The sequence below is a fragment of the Indicator indicator genome, chromosome 15 (assembly GCF_027791375.1).
Source record: "Indicator indicator isolate 239-I01 chromosome 15, UM_Iind_1.1, whole genome shotgun sequence".
NCBI classification, from domain to species: domain Eukaryota; kingdom Metazoa; phylum Chordata; class Aves; order Piciformes; family Indicatoridae; genus Indicator; species Indicator indicator.
Window position 1 is genome coordinate 15,626,773 of NC_072024.1, and position 25,196 is coordinate 15,651,968.

General features: G+C 36.1%; 1 protein-coding gene across 1 annotated transcript in view; it reads right to left on the minus strand.

The window, feature by feature from the left end:
- Positions 1-25,196, minus strand: part of CACNA2D3 (calcium voltage-gated channel auxiliary subunit alpha2delta 3) — a 409,143-nt gene that overhangs the window by 274,949 nt on the left and 108,998 nt on the right. Inside the window, exon 4 of the mRNA XM_054387292.1 lies at positions 5,890-5,949. Coding sequence (XP_054243267.1) covers positions 5,890-5,949 — 60 coding nt within the window. The remainder of the gene's footprint in view (positions 1-5,889; positions 5,950-25,196) is intronic.

Here is a 25,196-nt window from a genome sequence, read left to right on the forward strand (position 1 = left end):
TGGCTGAACATGACTGTACAGACATCACAGTATCACTAGTGTTAGAGGCACACAAAGATGAACCACTTGTGTGAGACACCCCAGAAAAGAGCTCCAGAGGCAAATTTGACAACTGAATAAATTACAATAATTCCATGGTATGTAGCTTCTTCTGCAAAAGTTGCACAGGGCCATGAAAATTTAAGTGTGATGGTTTGAAACGGTCTCTTTGATTTTTCTTCTCAAAGTTCAAGCAGAGAAAGCTAAAGAGTGTAAATAAGTGACTAATGGGTGTAAGAAAGCAAAATAATGATTGTTCTAAATGCTTCCATTGGATGGATAGAAATGTTTAAGAACTACTACTCAAAACAAAGTGGGGCAAGTCTGCAGTCGGGGCAACTTGCTGGGCTGTCTGGCTGCTGTTTCTTCTTCTCTTCTGGCTGAAGATAACACACTGACCTTGGCAAGGTAAGCTAACAGCCTCTTTGCTTCTACCTAACTAACTGCTTTCTGCCAGGGGGGTCTGGGGGGAGGCAGCCCCTGGGAGAGAGGCCCCTTGGGAAAGGTCCTCTTTGGGGGGAAGCAAAGGGAGCTTGGTTGTGCTTTTCTGTTGATTGTATATATTTGTAAATGTTGTGAATTTTGTATATTTTCAAAATTCATTGCATTTCATCATAGATTGTAGATCTGCTTGTAAATACAGCTTTCATTCACTTCCAGACTGAGCTAGCCTGGTTATTGTTGGTATTGGGGGGGAGGAATTTCAGCTCACACTGACACAAACAGCTTAGACTGGTTCTAGTTAAGGGTCTCTCTCCCGCCTTATTTCAAGCCGCAGGCACACTGTGTATATGCTACCCAAATATTTGAGATCACTTTGGTCTGCAAAATATTTGAAAGAAAGTCTAAAATGGAATTTAGACTGTCAGATTCCAGACTAGGTTTCCAGGCTTGGAATTCAGAAAGATTGATTCCTGAGTTTGAAAGCAAACATCTTGAATAAACAATCCATGAAGCACAGCAAACTTCAGATGCTCCATTGCTATTTTCAGTGTACTTTTCAGAAAGTCATTTTAATCATTGGTTAGAAGGGCTTGAAGCCCAACAGACTTCTTTTCCCATTCTGGACATATTCTAACACCCAGAAAAAAATATTCATACCAATAGACTGTAAATCTAGTTATCATGTGCCTCATGCAAAATCAGTGAGATAGTAAATATGCAAAAAGACTTTCTGAATACTAGCATGCAAGTACTGCACATATTATTATAGGACTTTAATATGATTATGTAGAATAGCTATTCTCAATTATCTTTTGTCTTCATATTTTCCAGTAATTGATACCAATGTAATTACCATCTATTTGATTAAATGTTAATTAAATACCTAAGCATTTAATAATCCATCATTATAAATTTTTACATGCCATCATTATATTAAATAAACATTGATGCCAGATTTTTTTTTGAAGTTGCAGCAATTTAAGTTATGCTTTTATGTTGATATTTAAGCTTTCTACCTAGCAGTTGAATTTCCAAATGACTAAAAGTGAGGTTTCTCCCTTTGAAAGACAACAATAAACTATCTAGTAATATTAACAGCTGCAGCAATAGAGCCAGGAGCTGCAGAGTTTATGAACTGGAAAATTTTGTTCCCTAGCTCCCTTCTGCTGTTTGTGCTTTCTCCTAAACCTTTGAAGTCTCACCTCTCGTAGACTTCAAAAAAATCATTAAATGCATATAAAACTGTACATTGTTCACCTGTGTAAACCACTGGAAAAATCCTTAACTACCCATCTGCTGATTTCACAAGATTTTTTTATAAGAGAAAGGATGAGATTTCCAAGGACATGAAATGCAATTAGAAGTTAACAGCCAGCAAAATCTGGCAGAACAGCACCTAGCTCTGGTATAATTTTGAAAATCTCTTCCTTAAGGCTCAGCCATATGTTGTAGATCTAAAAAATAAATCATGAAAAGCAGCCTTATACCATTATTCCTCTTTTATCCCACTAAATTAAGAGTATTCTTAAAAGATAGTAATCCTTTCCTAAAAAACTATTTGATTAATCCTCTTCTACTCTTCTGACATAAAAATGAGACAAGGTCACCACCTTGAAGTATTGGCACTTGAACCTTTCCCATCTTATACAGAAAAATCAAAATAAACAATTTGAAAACATCTAGTAATTCAGGTGACATTGGATACTCGCTAGCTTTGATTCTATTAGAAAGAAATAACCTTGCTTTTTTATTACCACATTGCACACAAGCAGAGAAAGCCCAGCTGGAATGAAAGGTGAGTGAACTAATGAACTTAATTAGCACACAAAATAAAAGAACTACCCTGGAAATGTCTATGTATAATGAAACCATTCAGCAAATGAACCAGCAGTCACAACAAAATCTTGTATTACCTCCTCCTGTCATTTGGGTCAGAAGCATGAAAACTGGGTAGGAACTAAGTATCTTTATTGTTACTTAAATTTATATTTTTTTTTTAAGTTTTCAAGAAACAAAGCTCCACTGAAAACTCCAGCATCAGTCCCGCTGCTGAGCTGTACCTCCTGAAATTATTGAAAACCAGAAATGATACAAGAAAAAAAAAAACCCTATACAACACTATGACAAAGATCTTATCCTCAGTCTGTTCATATGATAACAATGTTCTATGCATCTCTATTCTCAGAGCTCAGATAATATCACACAAATATCATATTGTAGAATATTTAGGTGCCAACACAGGCCACTTGACTGTCACTGACACATCCTTTACCACCTTGCTACTAGCTGCATGAAAAGTGCAGGTGAGTATCACATTGATGTATTTTTACACAACAAAATCTGTCCAGTTTCCAGTGGTTTGAGGAAACGTGGTGGGAGGAGAAAGTCTCTAAATCTATGTGGTTCTATCAGCTGCATAATATGTGACAAATGCTTAGGTATATGGCAACTCCAGGATAGACTTTTACACTTCAAGAGCTTCTTCCAAGGGTCTGTATACTGTACCAACAGTGTTTCTGTGAATCATAACAAGGCAGTTCACATCTTAAGAAATACACATGAAAGCATAAAGAAAGGAAATGATCAGGAAGCTAAAATTTCACTCAACAGTTATTAATTATTTGAAATGTCTTCATAGATTTGCACCTAGCAGGTGTTACTTGCTCTCTTATATTTCCCCAAAATCTCTCTGGCAAACAAGTCAACAAAATCAAAAGATGGTTGTAGAATCACTTCAAAACCTCTAACATCTAATACTCTTGCTGAGTCTGTGCTTGGTAGCTGGTCTCTGTATTTTTTTTCCATCCTATCAAACCACAAAATCAGGAGGTGTGACTTCCTGACTGCAGATCTTGGTTCACATCCCTAACAGAAAAAAAGAATATTCCAAAGCCCAAATGCTGTAAGGTTTATCTTTAAAGTCAGCAATTCTTAGTTTGGTCATTACTCAAGCATGCAATATATAATGCTGATGAGTTAAACATCATACCACTCATTTTGATTTATTTCTTTCAGTTCACTGGGAATTTTATTTATGTTTATAACTACAGGGTTTTTGTCGGTGGTGCCAATAGATTCAGTACAGAGAAAGAGAGCTGAGTGCTTAGATCATTATATGTTATAGCATATTGATTACAATACCTATAGGATAACTAAAGGCAAACCCAATAATGTTACTAAGAAAAATGCCCAGAAGGAATCAGAACTAGCATAATCAAACACTATAGTTTCAGCACTGCTGAAGAGAATAACAGCAGTCTAAAAGACAAACTCGTACAGTTATTATTTGCTTTAAGCTGGTGTTTTTTTCACAGGCAATAAAAATAATAATATGATTTTTATTTCTCCCTTATATCATTTTTATGTACTGGCATAATATTATCTATACTGTCCTCTAAGACATAGAAGGTGATGCTGGACCAATAAAAAGCACGTTCTTTATGGTCTTTCTGAATTTCCAGAATATCTGTGCACAAAGAGGCAGACTAGTGGTGTATCACATGCCACTAATTCAAAGCATTTAATCCTGTCCTTCCACACGTCGGCCAAGGTAATACAAATGCCAAAAAATTCCTCTTTGATAGCAGAATTATATACAGTGTATATTACAAAAGCCTTCTGTCCCCCTCCACTTGAATGTACACTATCAAATCATTCTGGCCATTATTTTATACTGAGCAGATGGCATTATGAGATTTTTGATAAAGAACAACAATCACCCAGCAAGGGTTGCAAAGGGGTCGCTGAAACCAAGATTAACAATTGATTAGCTTTAATGGACCATGACAGTAATAAACAATGGAGCTCTACACAAAGATTTGATTGTCCTGTTAATGCTGCTGACACAAATGGCTTTTAACTGGCTTCCAGAAAGTGTTTACATCTTCAAAGCCTCAGCAAATGAAGGACTTAGTAAAAGTGAGAACTATCCTGCAGTGAAGAAGCACTTGCTGTAGACCTCTAAAAAATCTTCTGTAAAGGGTGTTTCTGATTTATTCAGACAATAGCTCCTATTTCTCCATGGCTTAGAGTTTAAAAAAAAAAAAAAAAAAGCACACCTCTACAAGGCTGGAATGTAACAGAACTAGAAAGCATTTCAATACAGAAGGCAGCATTCATTGAATACAACAACAATATGAATTACAGTTTCAGGGTGCTCATTTTATCCTTACTCCAACAGGGGCTGACAGACATCAGTATCACAGCCTTCTAAACTTAATCTTTTATCCATAGCTCCAAAAAGCTCAGTCTATTTTTCTTTCCCCTCTCTGCACAGAAATCTGTAATTTGTATCATATTTTCATTAAAATAAAATGCTTTGTGATAACAGGATGCAACCATGGTAAAATCTGAAAATAGAGCTTACAAATCACTGTATTTCTTAGACACACGTGTGGGGAAAATCCTGCCCTGAAAGTCTCTGTTGCCCTTAGTGATTAACCTCAACTTTTAAATAATCATACGGCAAATATTCACAGAAAGTTTTAAAAATAAATCCAAATAGAGACAAAGTAAACCAATCTTGACCTAATATGGCATTCAAGAAACCAAGGATATAGGAATGCATTACAGGTAAGGATATATTTACTCATTTAAGTACTGAGTAACACATTTTCTGTTAAACTATCCACTTTAGGTTAGATTACCTACATTAATCTGGGTTGGGATGTTTTTTTGGTTGGTTGGTTTTTTGGTTTTGTTTGAGGTTTTTTGGTGCTTTGGGGGTTTTGTTTGTTTTTCGGTTGGCTGTGGTTTTTTTTTTATTTGGTTTTGGTTGGGGGTTTTGTTTGCTTTGTTGGTGTTTGGTTGTTGGTTTTTTTTTTAATTATGTGTCTTATTTAAGCAAGGATTTTTGTTCTAAACGTGTTCAACTGTGAGAAGTGCTGCTCCCTGCCGAATTATTCCTAAAGGCAACACTGAGACAGTAATGATCTATGGCTCTAAGGGCTTCTAGGTAAGTGAAAACAAAATGGTGTCTGCTCTAGACACAGACCCAAAGGCAAACCACTTGGCACAAATCAAGGTCATACTAATCCCATCCCTGTGGATCCCACCCCATCTGCAAATTCAACTCTCTGTGGAACAATTCCTCGCCAGCACACTGCAAGGATGAAACATGCCACTAATTACTGTGTTTGGAAATCTTGACCTAAGCAGACATGAAGGGAATTTAAATGAAATCTGTAAAAGAGCAAAATCCACCTGCTTGGTCTCCCAACACAAAACCACTAAATGTGTAACTTATCAAAATACTGAGCCAACCTTCATTAATTCTGTTTTCTGTAATCAGCAGCCTCCTATTACTGACATACTTGGCTTTCCACAGCAGTCCCTCAAGGAAGCTATTATACAAGCTGGTACAGTATATTATGATGACAAATATTTAAGAAAATAATTATTAATTACCTGTAAGTCAGCATCAAACTCATGTTTCAGGTAAGCATCTTCTGCAGCTTCAACAAGGCGCTGAAAAAAAGGAGGAAAAAAGGTCTATTTGTAAATAACAGACAACATCTTATAACAACAGGGTCTGAGAATTGTGTAATTCTGTGTAATTCATTGTCACCACATGATATCTGATAGACTTCATAGAATAAAAATTAATGATACAGATTTAAAAAAAAAAAAAAGTTTCTTTAAGCCCTTGGCATCCATGGTTGGTGATACAAAACAGTAACTGCCAATAAAGAACATTTTTTTAACAAACAAATTTTCCCACTTCTGCTCAGCACGCTGCAGCTGATACTGATTTTTGAAAGAACACAAAATAGAATTAGTTTCACACTGGACCTTATTTTGCACACAAGAGCCCTCTTCACATCTCTTCTAAAATTAAAACAAGGTATTTCCTAGCAAAGCAATTAACTGAACAAAAACAAAACAAACCAAACACAAACAAACCAACCCAAAAAACAAAACAAACCCACAGCAATGAACAGAAATACCTTACCCACAAACAAAACAAAAACAGCAACAAAAAAAAAATCTGTCAATAAAAGGAATTTCTAAATAACACATCAAATATAAAAGATTAGTGAAACAGATACTAAGTTTATTTACTTAGCAGATTTGAAGTCTTGTATGTACTACCTTAACATGGTATACAATAAAAAAATTATTTTTTTCTGCAATTGCAGAAGCAATATTTACTGAAAAACAGCAATTCAGTAGTACTTTTCCTCTTAATATCCAGAGCTCTCTGTATTAGTTATTCCTCTTTACCACTGTCATCTGAAGGAAGAAAAAAAAAAAAAAAGGTTGCAGAAAAACACAGCTACTTGAACAATCTAATTCATACAGTGGTTTGCTGCAGATGTTCTTTAGTGAAAAGACATTACAGGATTTCTAAGTTTTAATTCATGTTTATTTGTAGTTCCAAGCATTTAAACTACAAAAGTAACTTCCTTCTAGTTTATATTTAATCTACTTCCAAGCATTTAAACTACAAAAGTAACTTCCTTCTAGTTTATATTTAATCTACTCGAACATTCACATATGTACAACCCAAAATTAATCAAAGAATGATAAGTAACACAACACTCAGTCTACCTTTTTTTTTTTTTTGACCCAACACTGGCACACATATATATTTTCAAATATTTTGTATCATGAAGCAAAGTGAGTTACAAGCCCTCATTGCTGATACACAGAATGAAGAGCTGTGCTCGTACTTCCTTCCCTTTCCAGAACTGTATGCACTTTTATCAAGTCTTTGGATATAAATCAAAATGAAATTGGAATTCATATCGATTGCTATACAATTTCTTCTATAATGGAAACTGAATCAAGAAAAATATTTCGGGTTGCCAGTTCAGAATAAATGGTTCAACAAAACCCGACCATTTCAAGTATAGCTGTGTAGTTACAGGGAGCAGTTGTGTTCAACGAGGTCTGCCAAGCAGAGACATGTCACAGCCTTTCCTTCCCCATCTCTGTCTTATCACAGAGCCTACCCACAGGAGAACATAAGCCTCACTAAAGCCTCTACCCTCTGCTAGGCTTCTGCATCTTCCCTGCAGACCGCAGCAGAAAGGTTTTTCATATCTTTTTCTTTAGTGCAGAGTTATAGGTCACAAAGGTGTGATTAAAACCTGGAAACACTATTGATGCCTAGATTGATACAGAAAAATAAGAGAGAATAGATTAAGTCCAACTTCCCAGAGTCCTGTGTGCACAGTCCTGACATTTGACTGTTCCCACATTTAAGAACCTTGCCCCATGTAAACTCACCTAGCCTTAGAAAACCTATTTGACCAAAACTTGAACTGAACTGAAATGATTCCCACACTGGGAACCAAAATGATGCCAATGCTGGGAACTGAAAAATGTAACAGTTCACCTTCTTGCATACACAGGTGAAAGAATCCTACAACTAACAGTGCATCACAACAGGTTCTCAAACATTTCACTGGTGTCAGAAGTTCATCTTTAGTTTGTTAGTGACCTGCTGAAACTATTTTACATATCTAGCTCTCATGCATGCAAAACAACTACTCTAATTCAATGCACTTCTGCAGGGGTGTGCTCCTTTATATTAAAACCATAGCTGCGTTATTACTCTGTGCACATCTAATATAAAAGATCAAGTCTCTGATGAGTTTGAGAGGGGGAAAAAAAGTGAGACATACAAAAGAGAAACAAGCTATTCTTTCTGTGCTGAAATATCTACTTACTCACAGGAAGAAAAATTATTATAGGATTTCATGAGATACCAGCATCTAGATATTAGTACCTAGTGAGCTAGAAAAATAATTCATGGCTTCTTATATAGTTTATATTGATCCCAATGTGTTTCAATTACATTTTTACCTCGGTGAAATAAATTTAAACAAAGATTTATCCCCCAACACTCTCTAAGAAATTGCTCAGAAAAGCTTTAGATTGGTAACACTAGAAACATCTGGTAAGGAAGATACTTTACTGATTTGCTCATTATGATTTCAGTTGTTACATAGGTTCTATTAAAAAAAAAAAAAGGCACATATCAGCAAAATTCTTTACAGAAATGCGAAGAAAAAAAAAAAACAAGCAACAATCAACTGACATATTTTCCCTTGAAGAATTAGACACAAATAGGCATGTGCACTACGTTTCACCTTCACAAGTCTAACAAGAAAATCTAATCTTGCCTACACCAAAGGTAGACACCACAAGCATATGCTGCATTTTCTATGTAATGGTCTGTAACCACAATTTGCTTTAAATATCTCAACACCACTACAAAGGAGACAATGAGAAATCTGGGAATGCTGCAGAAAAGGTAAGCTAGTAATTAGCCTAAATCCACAAAATGACTTATTAGTGCACATATGCAGCTGATATCAGAATAAAGCAATTGTATACAAATGTTTGGAGGATTGTGTGGGTTTTGGGGTTTGGTTTTTGGGGTTTTTTGTTAAGGATATTTTGGGATTTTTTTTAAACAAATCCCATGAAGCATGATGGAAGAAATTCCTTAACACTCTGGGGGCAAAAATATAAAAACCACATGTAATACTGAAACATTTTTATGTCTAAGCCTAAAAATCCCTTAAAAATATTTTAATCACTGAACAATTATCTAGCAGTGATTCTCAACATTAGCATGATTAGTGATTTAAACTGAATAGTTTATAAGGACCCTCTTAATACAAATGCCAATATATTTTCATTTGAGTAAACATGCTCTAAAATCACTGCTGTTGCAAATAAATGTTAACTAAGCTGTGGTTAACCTGAAGGGAATTGTGACTTATCTCTGTGCCTCTACATTGAATGAATTACTAACACTGAGTGAGCATTGTTAGAATTACACCATTTAAAGATCTGTATTTTAGTACTCAGCTCTACATGTGGAAAGGTGTTTGCATGTACATGCACAGACATAGCAGGGGCTGCTTCTAATCTTTAGACAGAATAATTTTCACATTCTACAGCACAGTTTACTTGAGGTTCCCCATATTAAGGAACTATTAACATATAACTTTCCCAGCACATGTAATCATGAGAAAGATTAACTGACTTATTCAGCATATCACAATGCAGTACAGATAAAACTGGAGTATGATCCAGAAGAAAAAAATATCACAGCCCAAAAAAAACCCCAAAATAGTTACCAATACATAATGTCAATATTTGGTATTTTAGTGGTACTAGTATAGATAAAGTACAGAAGGAAAATAAATGTTTGTTTCCCCTCAATAACATTTTAAAAGTTAACTCACTGAGCTATCTCTGAACAGGGTCATTTTCTTGACTAGTGATAATTTGAGTGAATTGATATTCCCAGATAAATCATCATTTGAGTTAGGTTTTTAATAGATATAGTTAATAGAGATAGCAAAGCAAAGGTGAATGACACAGAATGGATCGGGGGGGCGCAAAAAAGAATCCATCAGAAAGTAATGGGAAAATGGAACAGATGGACAAGAAGGCAAAAATAAAGGAAGAAGAAAATAATTCCAAGGAAAAACACCACAGAAACATCCAGACCACAGGGTTCCCATTTTAGCTTCTGAGAAGATCTTTTCTCTTTCCATACATTTTTAAGGGCTTCAGTTTAGTTATCAATGATTCTTCTTCATTAGAATCCCATTTCGAAATTAAATACATTCACAACTCTAAAGTCTGAAACAGTTTAACTTCTGAAATGCAGAGGGTGACGAACATTTACCCATGAATGCTGGCTGAAGTCATGTCCTTCACATTTATATTTGTTTCATTCCTATTTTTCTAAGATAAACCATAAACCAAGAAATGTTGCTAGAAATTGCTCTTCTCCAAACCAAACTGCTGCAAATTTCAAAAAAGGATAGAAGCCTGTTCTACTTCGCTTAGAACTAGTATCAACCAGGTACTGGTAATCTCTCAAACCATAATAATAATAGTTTATATTCTATAATATCAGTGTGATAAAAATTTCACAATAAGAAAAAAAAAAAAAGCTGTGTTGTGATGAACTTCAACAGTAAAAGATCTACCCTCTCAATCATATAAGCTCCTTCTTTACTTGGTCCCAGGCTCATGCATCGCTGCCACAAATATAACCAAGCAGCACAGCTTCATTCTGCCAGTCAAAAAAACCAAGTTTATTAGTAGCCCTTATACTGTTATTTCTCCAAAACTCACTACATTTCTTTAAGTACAAGAATCTTGCCAATTTAAGGCATTACCTCTGTGCTCAACTAACAGGAAAAAATTCCCTTGAACTCTAACACTCTTAAAATTTTCCCATAGCATCAGATCTGTTTGAAGTTCACCTCCTATACAAATCTCATAAAACTTGAAGGTTGTTTTGAGATGTTTTGGATGTAAAAAATAAATGAAAAGGTATCTGTATTAAGAAACAGCAAAAATGTCTAAACCCAAGAAAAACTCACTAATCTACTGACCAAAAAAAACAACCAAACCACCAAAAAGGAACCCAGGAATTCATGTAACTTTAAAAGCCTGTCTCCCAGACTCCTATGTATGAAATTGTAACAACAATTTCTATCTCAATCAAATGCAAACAAACTTTGTGAATAAAGACAGCAGGCAACAAAACAAAGGAAAACTAATCCTTATTTTCAAGAGCTTATTTCTTTCACGTTTTGTAGAAAGTTTTCTGGTGCATTACCAGGCAAGCCCAGCAGTATTCTGTATGTGGAGAATACTTACAACTACCAACAGTTATGCTTCTTCAGGTAAAATACTTGGTACGATTTGAATAACCTCACAATTTATTTGAAAATCTAATTTCCAATCAAAATTTATAGTAATTGAGCTGTGAACATGCCAAAAATATTTCCTAAACTTCAGCCAGATAACTCTTTAAAACATAATTCAGCAGTTGAGCCTATTCCTAGGAGAAAAACCAGAACTTGTGTTTCAATCATCAGAGCAATTTTCTTCACTGGCTTCGTCGTGAGAAGCCCTTGCTGTGCATGTGGGAGCACTCAGTAATAGATTACCAACCCTTAAAAACATTACCCAGGTACCTTGTTATGACTTCCCCATTTCGGGGTTCATTTCAGAAGTGAAAAAGAGATTTCCTTTCCAGGAAACCTGTAAGGCTGCAGGTGCTTTGAAAACTTCTGAAAAGCCTGGGCTGTTCTGGAAAGAACAAGATTTATTAGCATTAAGTGAGTTTAGGTAATATTCTGGCATGGGTGGTAATTCTGCTGTGAGTTCTCCTTACTTCCACCAGAGTTCTGGAGTTTACTACTTTCACAGTTCATTTAGTGGAGAAGGTAACGAAGCCAACAGAGAATATTTGGTGTTGTTCATCAGCATCCCTATTATTTCTTATGCTTGAAAACAGTATCATATAACATGGCAATGAATGCACTGACATGCAAACAGGCCCCTCAGTCACACATGTTTGCTGTAAGCAAAGGAGAGGCACTGCAGGTATTAGAGGCTGACACTGACCTCAGAGGATTATTTGCTACCATCAGAAACACATGTGGTTTCAGACAGGCCAATGACAACAGACTTGCTATTTGGCTGGTTTAATCCTTAAGATGAGGTGGGGGTAAATGGGAAAGCAGTTTTGTTTTTTTTTTTAGAAAGACCAGCAACATATTTTATTTCCCATTCTGTTCTCCTCAGCAATAAGGTATTTTCTAGGAAATTTTACCACTAAAATTGCTGTTGCTCTGGCTCAGAGGCACTGAAAATTATTTAGCTCCTGTTATCTTGATATTAGACTTCCTAGTGCTTGTAGCTTAAGACAGATATCAATCTTGCAAATACTGCCATAAAAAAATGACTGCTTTATTACTACTATCAAATTTCACAACAACTCAGCTAGACAATGCTCAGACACAGTAAGTGCTGTATCAAAGCACAATCAAAGCAGAAATTATAAATAAAAGATAAATATAAATTAAAAGCTTAGCATATCCAGTTATTGTAAATGGCTTCAATTATCCACTTATATTCTTTCAAAAGACTGACAGATTTTCAGGTTGCTTGTTGTTAGAGTGCTAGCTGATTTTCTGAAGCAACATACAGAGTTCAGCTTGTCAAAGAGCTGGACAAACAGAAGTGAAATTGTAAATGGACTGAAGTACATGAAACTCACACATTGCATAACAATGGCTAGAGTAAATAGATGCATTTCTAACCTAATCAGTTCTACAATATATTTAGTTATGGCATCTGGAGATAGCCACAGCATGGGAGGAAGAGCGCAGATGAAGTTAACACATTCGTCTTGGGCTGAAATCTGCTGTACTCAAGAGGCTGCACAAAGTGGATACATGAGATACGAAATATGTAGATTATCAAATCTATTCCTACCACGTTATGCCTACCACAGAGCAGAAAGGAATGATATGCTAAATAAGGTTTTATTCCAAACTTGAATTTCTCATGTCCCAGCCCTCAAGGACTCAGTTCAACTGCAGCAACAACTTTAAGCTGTTTCAGGGCTATTTAAAATGGAACTTCCCTGCCTGCAGTACAGCAGCAACCAGCTCCTTAAGCCACCTCTGCTACCACAGGGCCATGGGGGAGGTTCTTCAGCATTTCACAGCAGGCATTCATCTAAAGTTGGGTAATTCTTTGGAAATACCTTTATATATAACTTTTTCATTCCAGTTGCAACATGGCAACACAGTTTGAAAAGTTTTGCTTTCAGTGAATAATACACAACTGGTACATTGCTCTCTTCCACATAAATGTAAAAAATATTTACAACATTACTTCGTAAAACTAAATATCCACTTGTCACACGTGTTTATAGTTATTTATTCAATACCATCCTGTAGATATCAGTATGATTCTTAGTCCTGTCCCCCATACCAAAGTCATTAGATTAAAATATCAGATTTATTAATCTCTTTCACACATTTGAGTTACTACAGATCACACTCTTTACTTGACTATTACAATCACTATCAGGTTGAGATAATGCCAGGCAGTCCTTCTGCATTTTAGTGCACTGAGGACTTACACAATGTCTGAGCAAAATGAGTTTGCCCTCAGTTCTGGCAACTCTCAACACCATTGCTCAGTGTTTGACAGATAGTGCCGAAGAAAGATTTGGCATAACAGTTTTCATGAAAGTTCATTTAATGCAAAATTCACTAGTGGTAGGATTTCTCTCACCTAACCTCAGCTATTTCAAAATTAATCATTTCTCTAGACAAGTTAACTAAACATCCTTCATATGCAGAGACAGAGAAGGTTAAAGCTACTGCTTGTCAAGTTCTAAAACAGCTCATAAGAAACAGGAAGAACTTTTTCTTCACTCTTTTCTTCATTAGATGTTTAACTTTATATGAATGAAGTTAAGGGAGATGAATCCCACAGCATATGTGCAACATAAATGAGCTGAAAAGAAATGGAAATGTTCTCATGCTCACTCAATAGGGGAAAGGAGTCTTAAGGCAACACTTTGTCCTGACAGCAGTCCTGGGACTAGTCAAGGTGTTTCTGTTCTGTTTACATTTAGAAGCAACAAATGAAACCAATTGTTTTGCTTTGTTCGCTTTCTCAGCTTTTTCCTCACCTCTGCACTAAAGCTCAATCCCTTGAGTTAATTCAAATTCAGCTTGCAATTTGTGGTCTAGTTCAACAAAATCGGTTATGATATACTGTCCTTCTTACAGTTTCCAACCAGATTACTATTACATGACAACAGCAAAAAAAACCCTGAAGATTTATTACTCAAAACAAAGGTCAGTTCCAGAGTTTGCAGGGACTCATTTCCGTTGCCTAGCCCAGCACTCAATCACAGGACACTGAGCCTTGTCTTTGCCAAAGCACAAAAACAGTAGGTATTACTCTCTCAAGTGAAGTCAATTGGACCATTGTTTTTTGCTTCCCACAAGGTCAGGATTTCACCTGCTGATAGACCAAATTAAAAGGAAAATTACAAAAAAAAATAAAATAAAAGGAAAAAAATCAAACTCTGAGTTTTCTACTAAAACCTTCCCAGATCCTTGTTGCAAGTATAATTCTCTATATTAAGTATTGAGGCAAGTATTACTGAGAAGATACAAAGAAAGATGTGATGAAGTAAAGGGGTAGTGTCTCTTCAATATATGGAGCCAGCTTAAAATGGGGATATAGTGAAGATACTGCAGCAAATACTCCATCTTTCATAATAACTGTGTTGAGAACTTAAACAAATTAGTACTAGCAGTGTTATATTTCTACAATTTTATTTAAAAAAATAATATTCTGCTAAAAAGTTCAAACACTATTATGGATGTAAAGCCAAACTATGCTGGAAAATGCCAGTGAAGATACTCAATCCCAGCATTACAGTATTATTTTGTCCACGTGACTCTGCTTGGTCAGAACACTGAAAAATGCCATCTAAGGTCTTTGCAGTTCCTACTAACAGAGCAATGGCAGTGGTTACCCACTTCTGTATGAATCAGTAGAGGATTTTACAAGCATTCAACTGAGATTTAGAGAAGAGGAAAAAAAAAAAAACAAATAAAACAGCCTTACATCCAAGATTATACAGGCATGGATTGTTTGTCCCACTTTGGTGCTGCAGTGTACTGAATTCTGCCTTCAAACGTAGCTGTGGCTTACTCCTGTTCCTTTCCTATCTTACTAAGTCTTAAGTCTATGCTTATTTCCCTACTATCCCTCTTTCCACACCCTGAGCTCACATTGCATGTCCCAAACTCTAATGCTAAGGGTTTTCATACTGCTCTCCATCTCTTCTCTAGCACCTTCCAATTATTCTTCCTTCTTCATATCATCTTTGATATCCATATTGTCAAACATGCTCATGACCTGTCTTTTCCAGGCTCCACCAATACCTTTCCAGCCTCACTGAGCCCATCTGGGTTATGTTGCACCATACATATTTCTATATCACAGCACAGTCCTATTCCCTTTGTCCCAAACCATCTCATCACTCTCCATTCTCTGTTTTCCTTGTGCCAGTGCCTTCTTCAGCATCTCCTACAACCATGAACAAAATCCCTTAGCCACTGACCCTTCAATTTTCCAGTGCTTTAATAAAAACACAGAGCAAGATAAGACAAACAAACAAAACAACACCCAAAAAATCATCTTTCTCATGGGTCTAGAAGGCACATGGATGCACTGACTGTACCTCAGGAGAGAAAGATTTTTACCCTGCCTGCTGTTGGCTCAAGCCATAAGGAACTAGCAATGCACTGCAAGAAAGTCTTGTCCAATCGTGTGCTGAAAAATCACAGCACAAAGAATTTTCAAAGATTTCACTTACAGGCAGTTTTGCTCTGATACCTTTCTAATGGCCATATGCCTCTATGTTCAGGGTTTCCAAATTATAACAACTTGATCCAGCTGGAACAGATTTTCAATAAAAATCTTGTGTCAAGGCCATATTCCTGCCAATTTCAAGAGCTGATTCCCAAGCATGGGAGCAATAGAGTCTTACTGAGCACAACACCAGTATTATATTTAAAAGAGTAAATCAATCCATCTTTCTCTCGTTTCTTTCTTGGAAATAACTGAATTTCAAAGATAAAATTCCAAGCTTTCTTAGTTTCCTGCACCATACTTTATCATTCTGAAGACTTGATTACTGTTGAAGATGTTGAAATTAATTACGAAAGCAACATTCAGACTAAGTGATAATTGAATATTTTCATAACTTTCTATGTTCTGGCAGGTCTGGTAAGAAAAAGAAAAAAGGCTACACTGAAACTCTTTGGTCACACATTTACCTCACTGATTAATCCTGGGATCTTAAGTCTACACCAAGTAACTAGACATGGGATCCATGTATCTAGAACAATTTTCTAGTACACCATGAATTAATACTGAAGTTACAGAATAATACAGGGGCATTACTTTTCCAGAGTCATGTTTATTTATATAGGCTTGTAAGTCTGTACATGGGTAGGATAGAGTCTGTACCTATTTTTTTTTTTCATTTTTTTTTAAATAAAGCTTTTTTTGTAACAGTATTTTCTGCTCAATCTCAAGAATGATATTAATCTGTCCTTGCAATTAAAGGCACCTTTGCAAATTCCCAAACTCAAAGGAAAGGATGCCTTCTATAGTCAAAAACCTCATCTGCCTTACTTTGTAAGGGTAATGAGTTCAAATCCAGTGGGTGTGTTGTTTATTGAGTCCAGTCCTGTAATTTGTACTCTCCTAGTAACTAAAACTTTGTTTTACTTTCACCTCATAACTAGTTTTTATCAACTGAAACGTTCAGCATTTAATTATCATATATAAGTTTATTTGCAAAACGAAATATGCAACACAGCAGCTTGTTTCCACTAAGTCTGACACACCTTGATTTTGTTATGACCTGGGCATTCCATAGAATACTTGCATTTATTTTTAACATTTTTCCCTCTAGAGGTTCCAAATACTTCTGAAATGCACCTGGGGAGCAATATCAGTCTTCACATAGCTAACTAACACCTGCAGGTTCAAAAAGTGACTACTGCATTCTTAGAACTAAGCTGACAAAAACACCTTATGTTTACAGAGGCAGTGAGTAAATAATGATAGTTTTTGGTATTTTGGATTACAGAATACTCAACCACCCCATGCTGCTGACTAGGCTTCCTCTAATGAGCTGGAATTACTCTATCACTACTAACATAGGCTCTTCAGCCATACATTCATCTACAACCAGCAAGCATTCTCCAACTTCCAGTCCTAGCAAGGACAAAATCACCAAAGTCATTAACATTGCTACAAGCAGTTGCATCTCCTAGCCAGCTCTGATCCTGAGAAACATTTGCATGACACCTTTTTTCCTAGCAGACCATGAAGCCCTAAAGGCCTGTAACTGCTGGTGCCCCTTACCTTCTATCTAAAACCCAAGCACTAGTCTAGGAGAAACACCAAAAATGTGAGATAAATGAGAAAGGAAAGATCTAAGCAATCTGTCTGGTTCCATATGGAAGCAGATTTCCTTCTTGTTAAATCCTTATTCCATGAAACTGCCTAAGATTTGCAGGCTGAAGCTTCTGTAAACACCTTGACTTTGTACACTTCAATAAATCTATGCCCAGTGCTGGCAATAGCATGACCAAAGCCAGGTATGTGAATGTGTGATAGTTGATCCATGGCTCAGGGTTTGCAGGATGATAGCAAGAGACTGCCTTGAGCAAGCAGGCAGAGTCAGCTTTAGATACTAACTTTGTGTAACCACACCAGCACCAGTAAAGGGGTTTCTGATAGACCTGCTGTATCTCTGCAATGTTAGATTATGAAATTTCTAATCCTTTGGTTATCAAAACTCTGGGAAAGCTCTCTTAAAGACTTATGTATTAGACTTGGGGTTTAAATAGTGTCTTTCATGCCCTTTCAGCAGTTACAGCCCATTCCAGAGTAATAAACTGAATAAAGTGATTTGCAATCATGAAAAATATGTAATACTATTGAAGATGACATGAAATATTTTCTCAACAAAAACATCATAATTATTGTTTCTACTACACCAGGATACAAAGATGATTCAAACATGCTCAGTAATTGGGCTTTCATCATAGATCCTTGAGAAAAACTAAACATGGAATTAAAATGAAGAACACTTCTGTGTAACACTAAAATAGTTCAGAATGAGTTCTCACCAAGTGGATTTTTTCTGTTTCTGATACATGACAGTCCCTATAAACTCTTTAAGATCTCAATTATAAAAGTACAAATAATTTAAAAAAAATTTAAAAGTCAGAGCAATGACTTGTCAGTAACACAAGGTCATAAACAAAGGCTGGCACATTATTATATTTCCCAAAATTTCTAGACCACTCAGATATTTCCTGAACTAAGCAGAAGAAACCTTTCCTTTAGTACAGGTCTGGTAGTGCCCTCCCTTCATCTCCTCACATTTTACTTGCCCAGAGAGCAGTCAGACATCTTTTCAGCACCTTACCCCATGATCTACTTCCAGTACAATGTTCCCTGAGAGCAGAGGATTTTCCCAAGTTTTGCTCTGCATTGATCAGTTCTGAAAGAGCCCACCCATGGCCAGTGCAGGGCTGCTGCAGATACTGTGTCACCAGGTGAGGGACAGCAGGGTGACTGGTGCCTTGGTGAGGCAGCACTTCGTACAGATGCGTGCCCTCAGCTGCAACCACAGCACAGTGGTACATGCTGTCACTGTCCTGGATTCTCCCCAAAAACATGTTGCAAATTTCATAAAAAATTTGGTTACTTTTTACCTAATGGTTTGCTCTGGTATCATAACTTTTTTGTTGTCTGCACAGATGAGAATAAACGTATTATTTAAAAAATTAGAATCCCTATTATTTAAAATAGAAAGGATTTAGTTTTGTTTTCTTTAGGTTTTTAGCAAAAGTTATCATTTATCATCAAATACTTTTTTTACACTAACTTACTAACTTAGTTACACTTGTAAGGAGACAAGTTGTGCTTTGCTGGGATCTACCTGAACACTTGAAAAGGTAAATCAACTACTACACTGTGAATTTTTATGTGGATTATTGCTATGCATTTCATCATGTTGATTGATGAACACAACAACCTACTGATCTAATGTGCCAGAGCCTAACAGCATCTCCAAAGCCTGAAATACTTAAAGTGCTAACCGAATCCAAAACATAAGTAGCTCTTGCTCATTAGTAGTCTACTTGTGAAGTGCTCTTTCCCCATCACTGGTCTGTTCCAAGCCTTGTTATTTAACATTCCACTGTCAAAATAAAATATAACTATAGCTATGTCACCCTTAAACTTTCAAACACAGGGGTTTTCCCTCTCTGTCTACTTTACAAGTAATTTTTATTATCTAGTGTAGCTAGGAATAAATTATACTTGCTGTACAGAATATTTTCTAGACAGCACAGAATTTGGGGGACAAAGACTGCCACCTTTTGGCAATAGTCTATAACAAAACTCAAAGGAAATATACCTGTTTTCTAATGCAAATTATTATTGTTCTAGTAAATATTTTTATTTTACATTATTTGAGCAGTTTATATCAAACACACAAATTGAAGCACAAAACACAGGTTTCAACTAAGGCAAACTAGAAAAATGCCTTTAGGATTGCTGTATACAATGTTTCTTACAGCCCATCTCTGATTTCTGCTTTTTCCTAGAGGACACCATGAGAAAACAGCGTTGGCATACAATGGTGAACATTACACAAGAAAATTCTTTTGTTTAAAGATAAAAACATTAAAGCAGGCACACATTAGTTTCTTTATGCACATTTTTTTTCCCTCCATGCAGCACCAATTTAATCTTTGAGTAGGTATGTTCCATGCATAAGGTTATAAGACCTAAAAAATTGATTACATAATTAACAATTGTATCAGAATACAAGTAATATATTGCCAACCCATACTCTGGTATTTTTATTTGGAGTCTTGAGTTACCTTTTTTTTTTTTTTAATAGATGAGATGGGAGAAGAACAAATTCCACCATTCAGCATGGCAATTACACTGGCATGACTTCAACAGAAAGACCTTCACATACTTTTAAGGGTCTTTTCCCACCTAAATGAATCTATAACTCTACATCGTTATTTTACTGCTGGAGCAAGGTTACTGTAACAACCAAAGGAAAGGATAAAACAAATTTCCTTGTTTATGGATTTCCTAATCACTGGCTGATGGCAGAGGAATGATCAGGAGTCACACTGCATTCTCACTAGACTTGTTCCATTATACTTAAAGACACACACATGAACATACAGATATACTCTTGAATTACATTAGTACCATAGCTAAGCATATCCCTACTGCCAAAGAAAATCCCCTGAAGTTATTTATCTAGGACCAAAAAGAGCTTTAGGTTACCAGCTTAACTCACAACTACCGTCTTGATAGAGCAAAAACAGAGGAAGAATTCTCCTTTATGGCCAACCTCAAACATGGGCAGAAATTCTAGGGAAATAATTAGGAAATGGTCTGAAGCTTTAGAAGACTACACAGAGGTCGCAAAAAGTACTTACAGCAAATGGGGGGGGGAACACCAACCACACATAAACATCCCAAATCTATGAAATATACTGAGAAGTCCAATAGGGGTGAGCAATAGATGACACAGAAAGGGCCAAAACAGAACAAGATGGGGCCTAAGGAAAACTTCAAAAGTTTGTAAGACAGCAGCTTGGGGGGGGGAAACACTTCAAAACCCACAAACCAAAACAACACAACACTCGTTATTTTTATTGTCGCAAGATGATATAAAAGCTAAAACTTACACAGAACAGCAGAGCAGATGAACTAAGAGTACTAAGAAAGACTAAATTGTAAGAATATCAGTGGGAAGAAATCATGGTGATGAGTTAAGAATGAAGGCAGAAACGTAGACATATTTTTGTTAAAACAAATGCAGTTCTAGAAGGATCAAAAGACTATTTTATTGAGCTTCTCAAGGATGAAATTCACAAAAGCAAACAACAATCAGCCTTTTTCCAGACAGCTGAGCCATTTGTAGAAGAATGACATTGTGAAGAGCTTCAAGAGGCAATCAGAGTACTGAGGAGTAACAAAAGCACCAGGTGTGAGTAATCTTGCCACCCAATCATCAAGAAGAGGAAGTCAAAGTCTTTATAGGGCTATTTGGTTGGTTTGGTGAACATTTTCAATGCACTATATTCTAGTCTTAAAACTTAAAAATAAACCTACTCATTTTACAGAAAACAAAGCTGATATTGAAGAGTAGCATTTGGAAGCGTTAGCTGAAAATGGTATTTTGAAAATCAGTTACATTACACCAGCATGTTAAATATGTTTAAAATTTTACATATAATCTCTTCTACAAGTGTTAGAGGGGTGTGGGGGTTTTCTTTGGTTGGTTTGGGGGTTTGTGTGTGTTTGGGGGGGGTTGGTTTGTTTGTTCATTATTTTCTTAATTAAGCAGAAATAATCTCTTAAAACCAGGAACTTAAACAGAATTCTAGTTCTGATTTTAAGAACCCCAATATCTTCCCAGTTAATAGTTCACCCCTCCTTAAAAACTAGCTGTATTGAAAACAAATGACTAACCTCATGCCATATGGAATTTCATTGATCTGACTGAATTTCAGCAGTATAATTCTGCTTTTACTAGTGGGAGTTATGAAAGCAGATGAAGGGTAGCAGAGCACAGCAGAGCCTACTACCTGACTGGCACCATAACCATCCTGCACAGATGGAAGAGGAATATGGTACAGGCTTCCAGTTCACACAATTCACAGCTCTTTGGACTAGCATGACAGTACATACTGCTTAAAGTATTTTGCTAGTCAGCAAGACTTCCATATGGGAACTGACATGTTCCCAGTGCACATATTACACCACTTGGTGAAGAATGTGCCATTTACAGTCTCCTCCTGGTGGTCAGGCTTAATGTCTTGAATATCCTTCCCTTGACAGTTTTCAGCTCACTGAAGAAGTAAATAAAATATTTTTTAGGACTCTAAGGCTAGGCTTAGGGTTGTAGAAAAATATCATTACCTTGGCAGCCTCAACAGGGAATTTGTTTTGGTGTTGAGCTTTTCTGGGTTGTTGGCTTTGTTTATTTCTCTGTGGTTTGATTTTTGTTCTTGGTGGGTTTGTTGTTATTTTGGGGGTTTAGGGTTTTTTTGGGGTTATTTTGTTGTTTGGGGTTTTTTGTTTTGCTTTGGTTTTCTGGTGGGTTTGAGGTTTTGTTATTCTGGAGTTATGGAGGTTTTTGAAAGGGGTTTGTCATTTGACCATTTTTGGGTTTGGGTTAATTTTTTTTGCACATGCTGCTTTAATCTGATTCTAGTGTGTTATTTAAACCGCTTTTCCACCAACTGTTTGGAGAATTATATTCATAGAAAAACAGGTTATTTAAGATACATCAGATAGTTCCCATGAATCTTTAGGAAGTATGAATGATGGCCAAGACATAAACCACGGTCAATTTTATGACACAAACATATAACAGACTGTGCAAATGATAACTAAATCCTCAGGGTTTTTTGAAATTGTGATATTGCTTTCTTCTTCAGACTTTCAATAGAGATTTGCAAAAGGAGACACTGAAACTCAGAGATCTCCCTTGATATATCCAGAAAAATATTTCAGTTCTTCATTAACACAAATAGCAAAAGGACAAAGGAAAAGGCCTTACACAGCAAGTATAATAGTACAGTTGTAGTAAGCACAGTAATGCAATGCTCCCTGAACATGGGTATTATATGTTAATTCAGATCATATTTTGATACAATATTTGCACTAACTATCTGATAAGGTACATGGAAGAATAGCATGATGTCTTAATTACAATTCCTGTATGTATGTTAGCACCTGTAAAAACAGTCATGGGAAATTTCAACACCAAGCCTGCCCTGTTTACAATGGCATCATAGAGAGATATGCTTTATGACCTCCAAAATCAGAAAGGTATTGCCCTACAGTATTTTACCAGGCAGGTACTTGGATTTTAAATCTACTTTCTTGTACTGATAAAGTAAATCAATGCAACAAAAGTCTTTTAAAAGACCGATTTTGAGGAAGATAGCTAGGATGGAGCCTAATAGAAAGTCCCAATATGATAATTTTGAATATTTTCAGCCTCATCCTTACAGGTCTCAGAGATAACACTTCCATTTATGCAGACAATACTGGTTTGGGCTAGTTTCCCAAATAATTTACATTGTGGTACGAGTTGGTACTGTCTTTAAAATAATTTTATCTCCATTTTAAAAGACTGCAGAAAACCAAGAAAAATTGACCACACTCAGTGAGCCAACATAGTAACAATATTGTTTTGTTTATGACTGCCATCTCTATTTTACTTTACATTTATCGTTTTTCTGATGCCATGAAAGAATCAAAGGATATGCTAATGATAAGCCATACTGGCAGTGACAGATAACACCTTAAAGGTGAACTGCATAATTCTCTAATAACCTTGGTAGCATAGTCACCTTCCCTGAAACAGCGCAAAGCTGTTGCTTTTGCATTGTGTTTTTTAATCTCAGAAACTAAGAAATAAAACTCAGGTTTTGGTGGTGTTCTGTTTTGGTTTCAATACATCTAGAGCTAAAACTTATTTGGAAGTATCATTTCTTCAAATTGGTTAGTATTTTGTCTTAGGTTTGACCATTAAAATGATTAAGTTTTTTTAAAAAATAAATATATATCTGTCTTAGCATCATCTGACAGCTAATTATTTTCTGCAGGGAAAAAAAAAAAATCTGTTCAGCCACATTAAACTACAGTATTAAATTCTCAACTTTTGTATGGCAGTTTTTATATTCAAATATTGTTTATGTACAAAGATTAAACTTTGGGAAATGATGTAGTTTTTTCCAAAGTACCTTCTCGGCCCATTTAACAGATTTTACACAGATTTCATCCACCTCAATTAATATTAACTAAAACATTGCAAGTTGTGTATTCTTTTTCACTTTAAAGAGGAAACAAATATTAAGACACACTTCTGGCCAACCTACATCTAACAGCTATCATCTTCACACAATAACATGAAACATTACACTCCCTTCACATCACAATTTGCAATCAGAAGGCTTACTTCATTCAGTCTATTTTGTTTCTGCACATTATTGCAGGCAAATGTTTTAAAAACCTTTTCTCTAACAATTCAGTTGCAGAGAAGCTTTGTATTTTCAAGCCATTTATTAATATTATTACAGCACGGATTTTTTGAACTGCAAGAATGAGAAAAGTCTACACAGACTAACCAATCTGTGTTTTGAAAAACCTACAAGGGATGTTAATAGGTAGCAAAATAGCTTGGTTTCAAATATGAATAGGCTTGAATTGCACATTTCAAATCTGAATCAGGATATTACAGTACCTCTGACACCATACCAGAGTGTCAGCAGGATAAGTTGCAGCAGTACAGTGGCCTCCTACTTGTCACAATTACTCCATTTTCCTCTTCCCAAAAGATGATACATATGCAAAAGTTTCCTTTTTTTATGTTAGCAATGTTACTCGGCTTGGTGTCACATTTTAGCCATTACTTATCAGTCATTTGAATGCTTTTAGTAACCTAAACATTAACATTGCACACAGTGGAGAGAGCAAGGAGAAAAACGTGCTTTGTGCTTAGAGTGGACAAAATGAACATTTGAGGCTATTTGCCATGCATTCCTGCTAGAGTTCATTCTACTCTTGTGAAAGATAAACCTACCTCCTGCAGGCTTTTATTATGGAAAGTTTCACTGCACCACGGAAATTAAGCCGTTAATGATGCTTTTCACACTAGAATTGCATACTTCTTTACATACATTTTCAAATCTTCAAAGGCAGCTTGAAAGCTACTTTTTCAGGGTTCCCAACTGTGGAATTCACTCAGGGATCTCTGGAATGCTTTTGGGTAGAACCCAGATTTCTCCACCCCAGGAGTTTACAAGGTAAGTAGCAAGTGGTCCGTATCAGCCACAGTACACATTTATTAAAGAAGTTTGAACTCATCCTTCATCCAAATCAGCATTTAGAAGTTTGGACAGAACACCATCAAGAACCCCACCTAGCTCTGGGTTCAAGAGAGTAAGTTTTTCCTCCCTGAAATCTGTTTACATCAATTTCCCAGAATAAACTCCTTCCCATCATTCACATTGGCTACCGATTTTAAAAAATCCACTCAAGAAAGGAAAAAAAAAAACACCCAACAAACAAAAAAAAAAATCCCTTTCTCTGAAATAACTGTGAATTGTTTATTCTCTAGCATCTCCAAAGTTATGTAGGTTACAGCAGACATTGCCTGACTTGTTAGCAGACAGATCTGTCTCATCAGGGTTGTGCAGCTACTGGACTCAAGGGAGTCAGCAGGCAGTTGTCTGAGTGTAAAGACCACTACTAAGTCTTTCTGGAGAATTCAG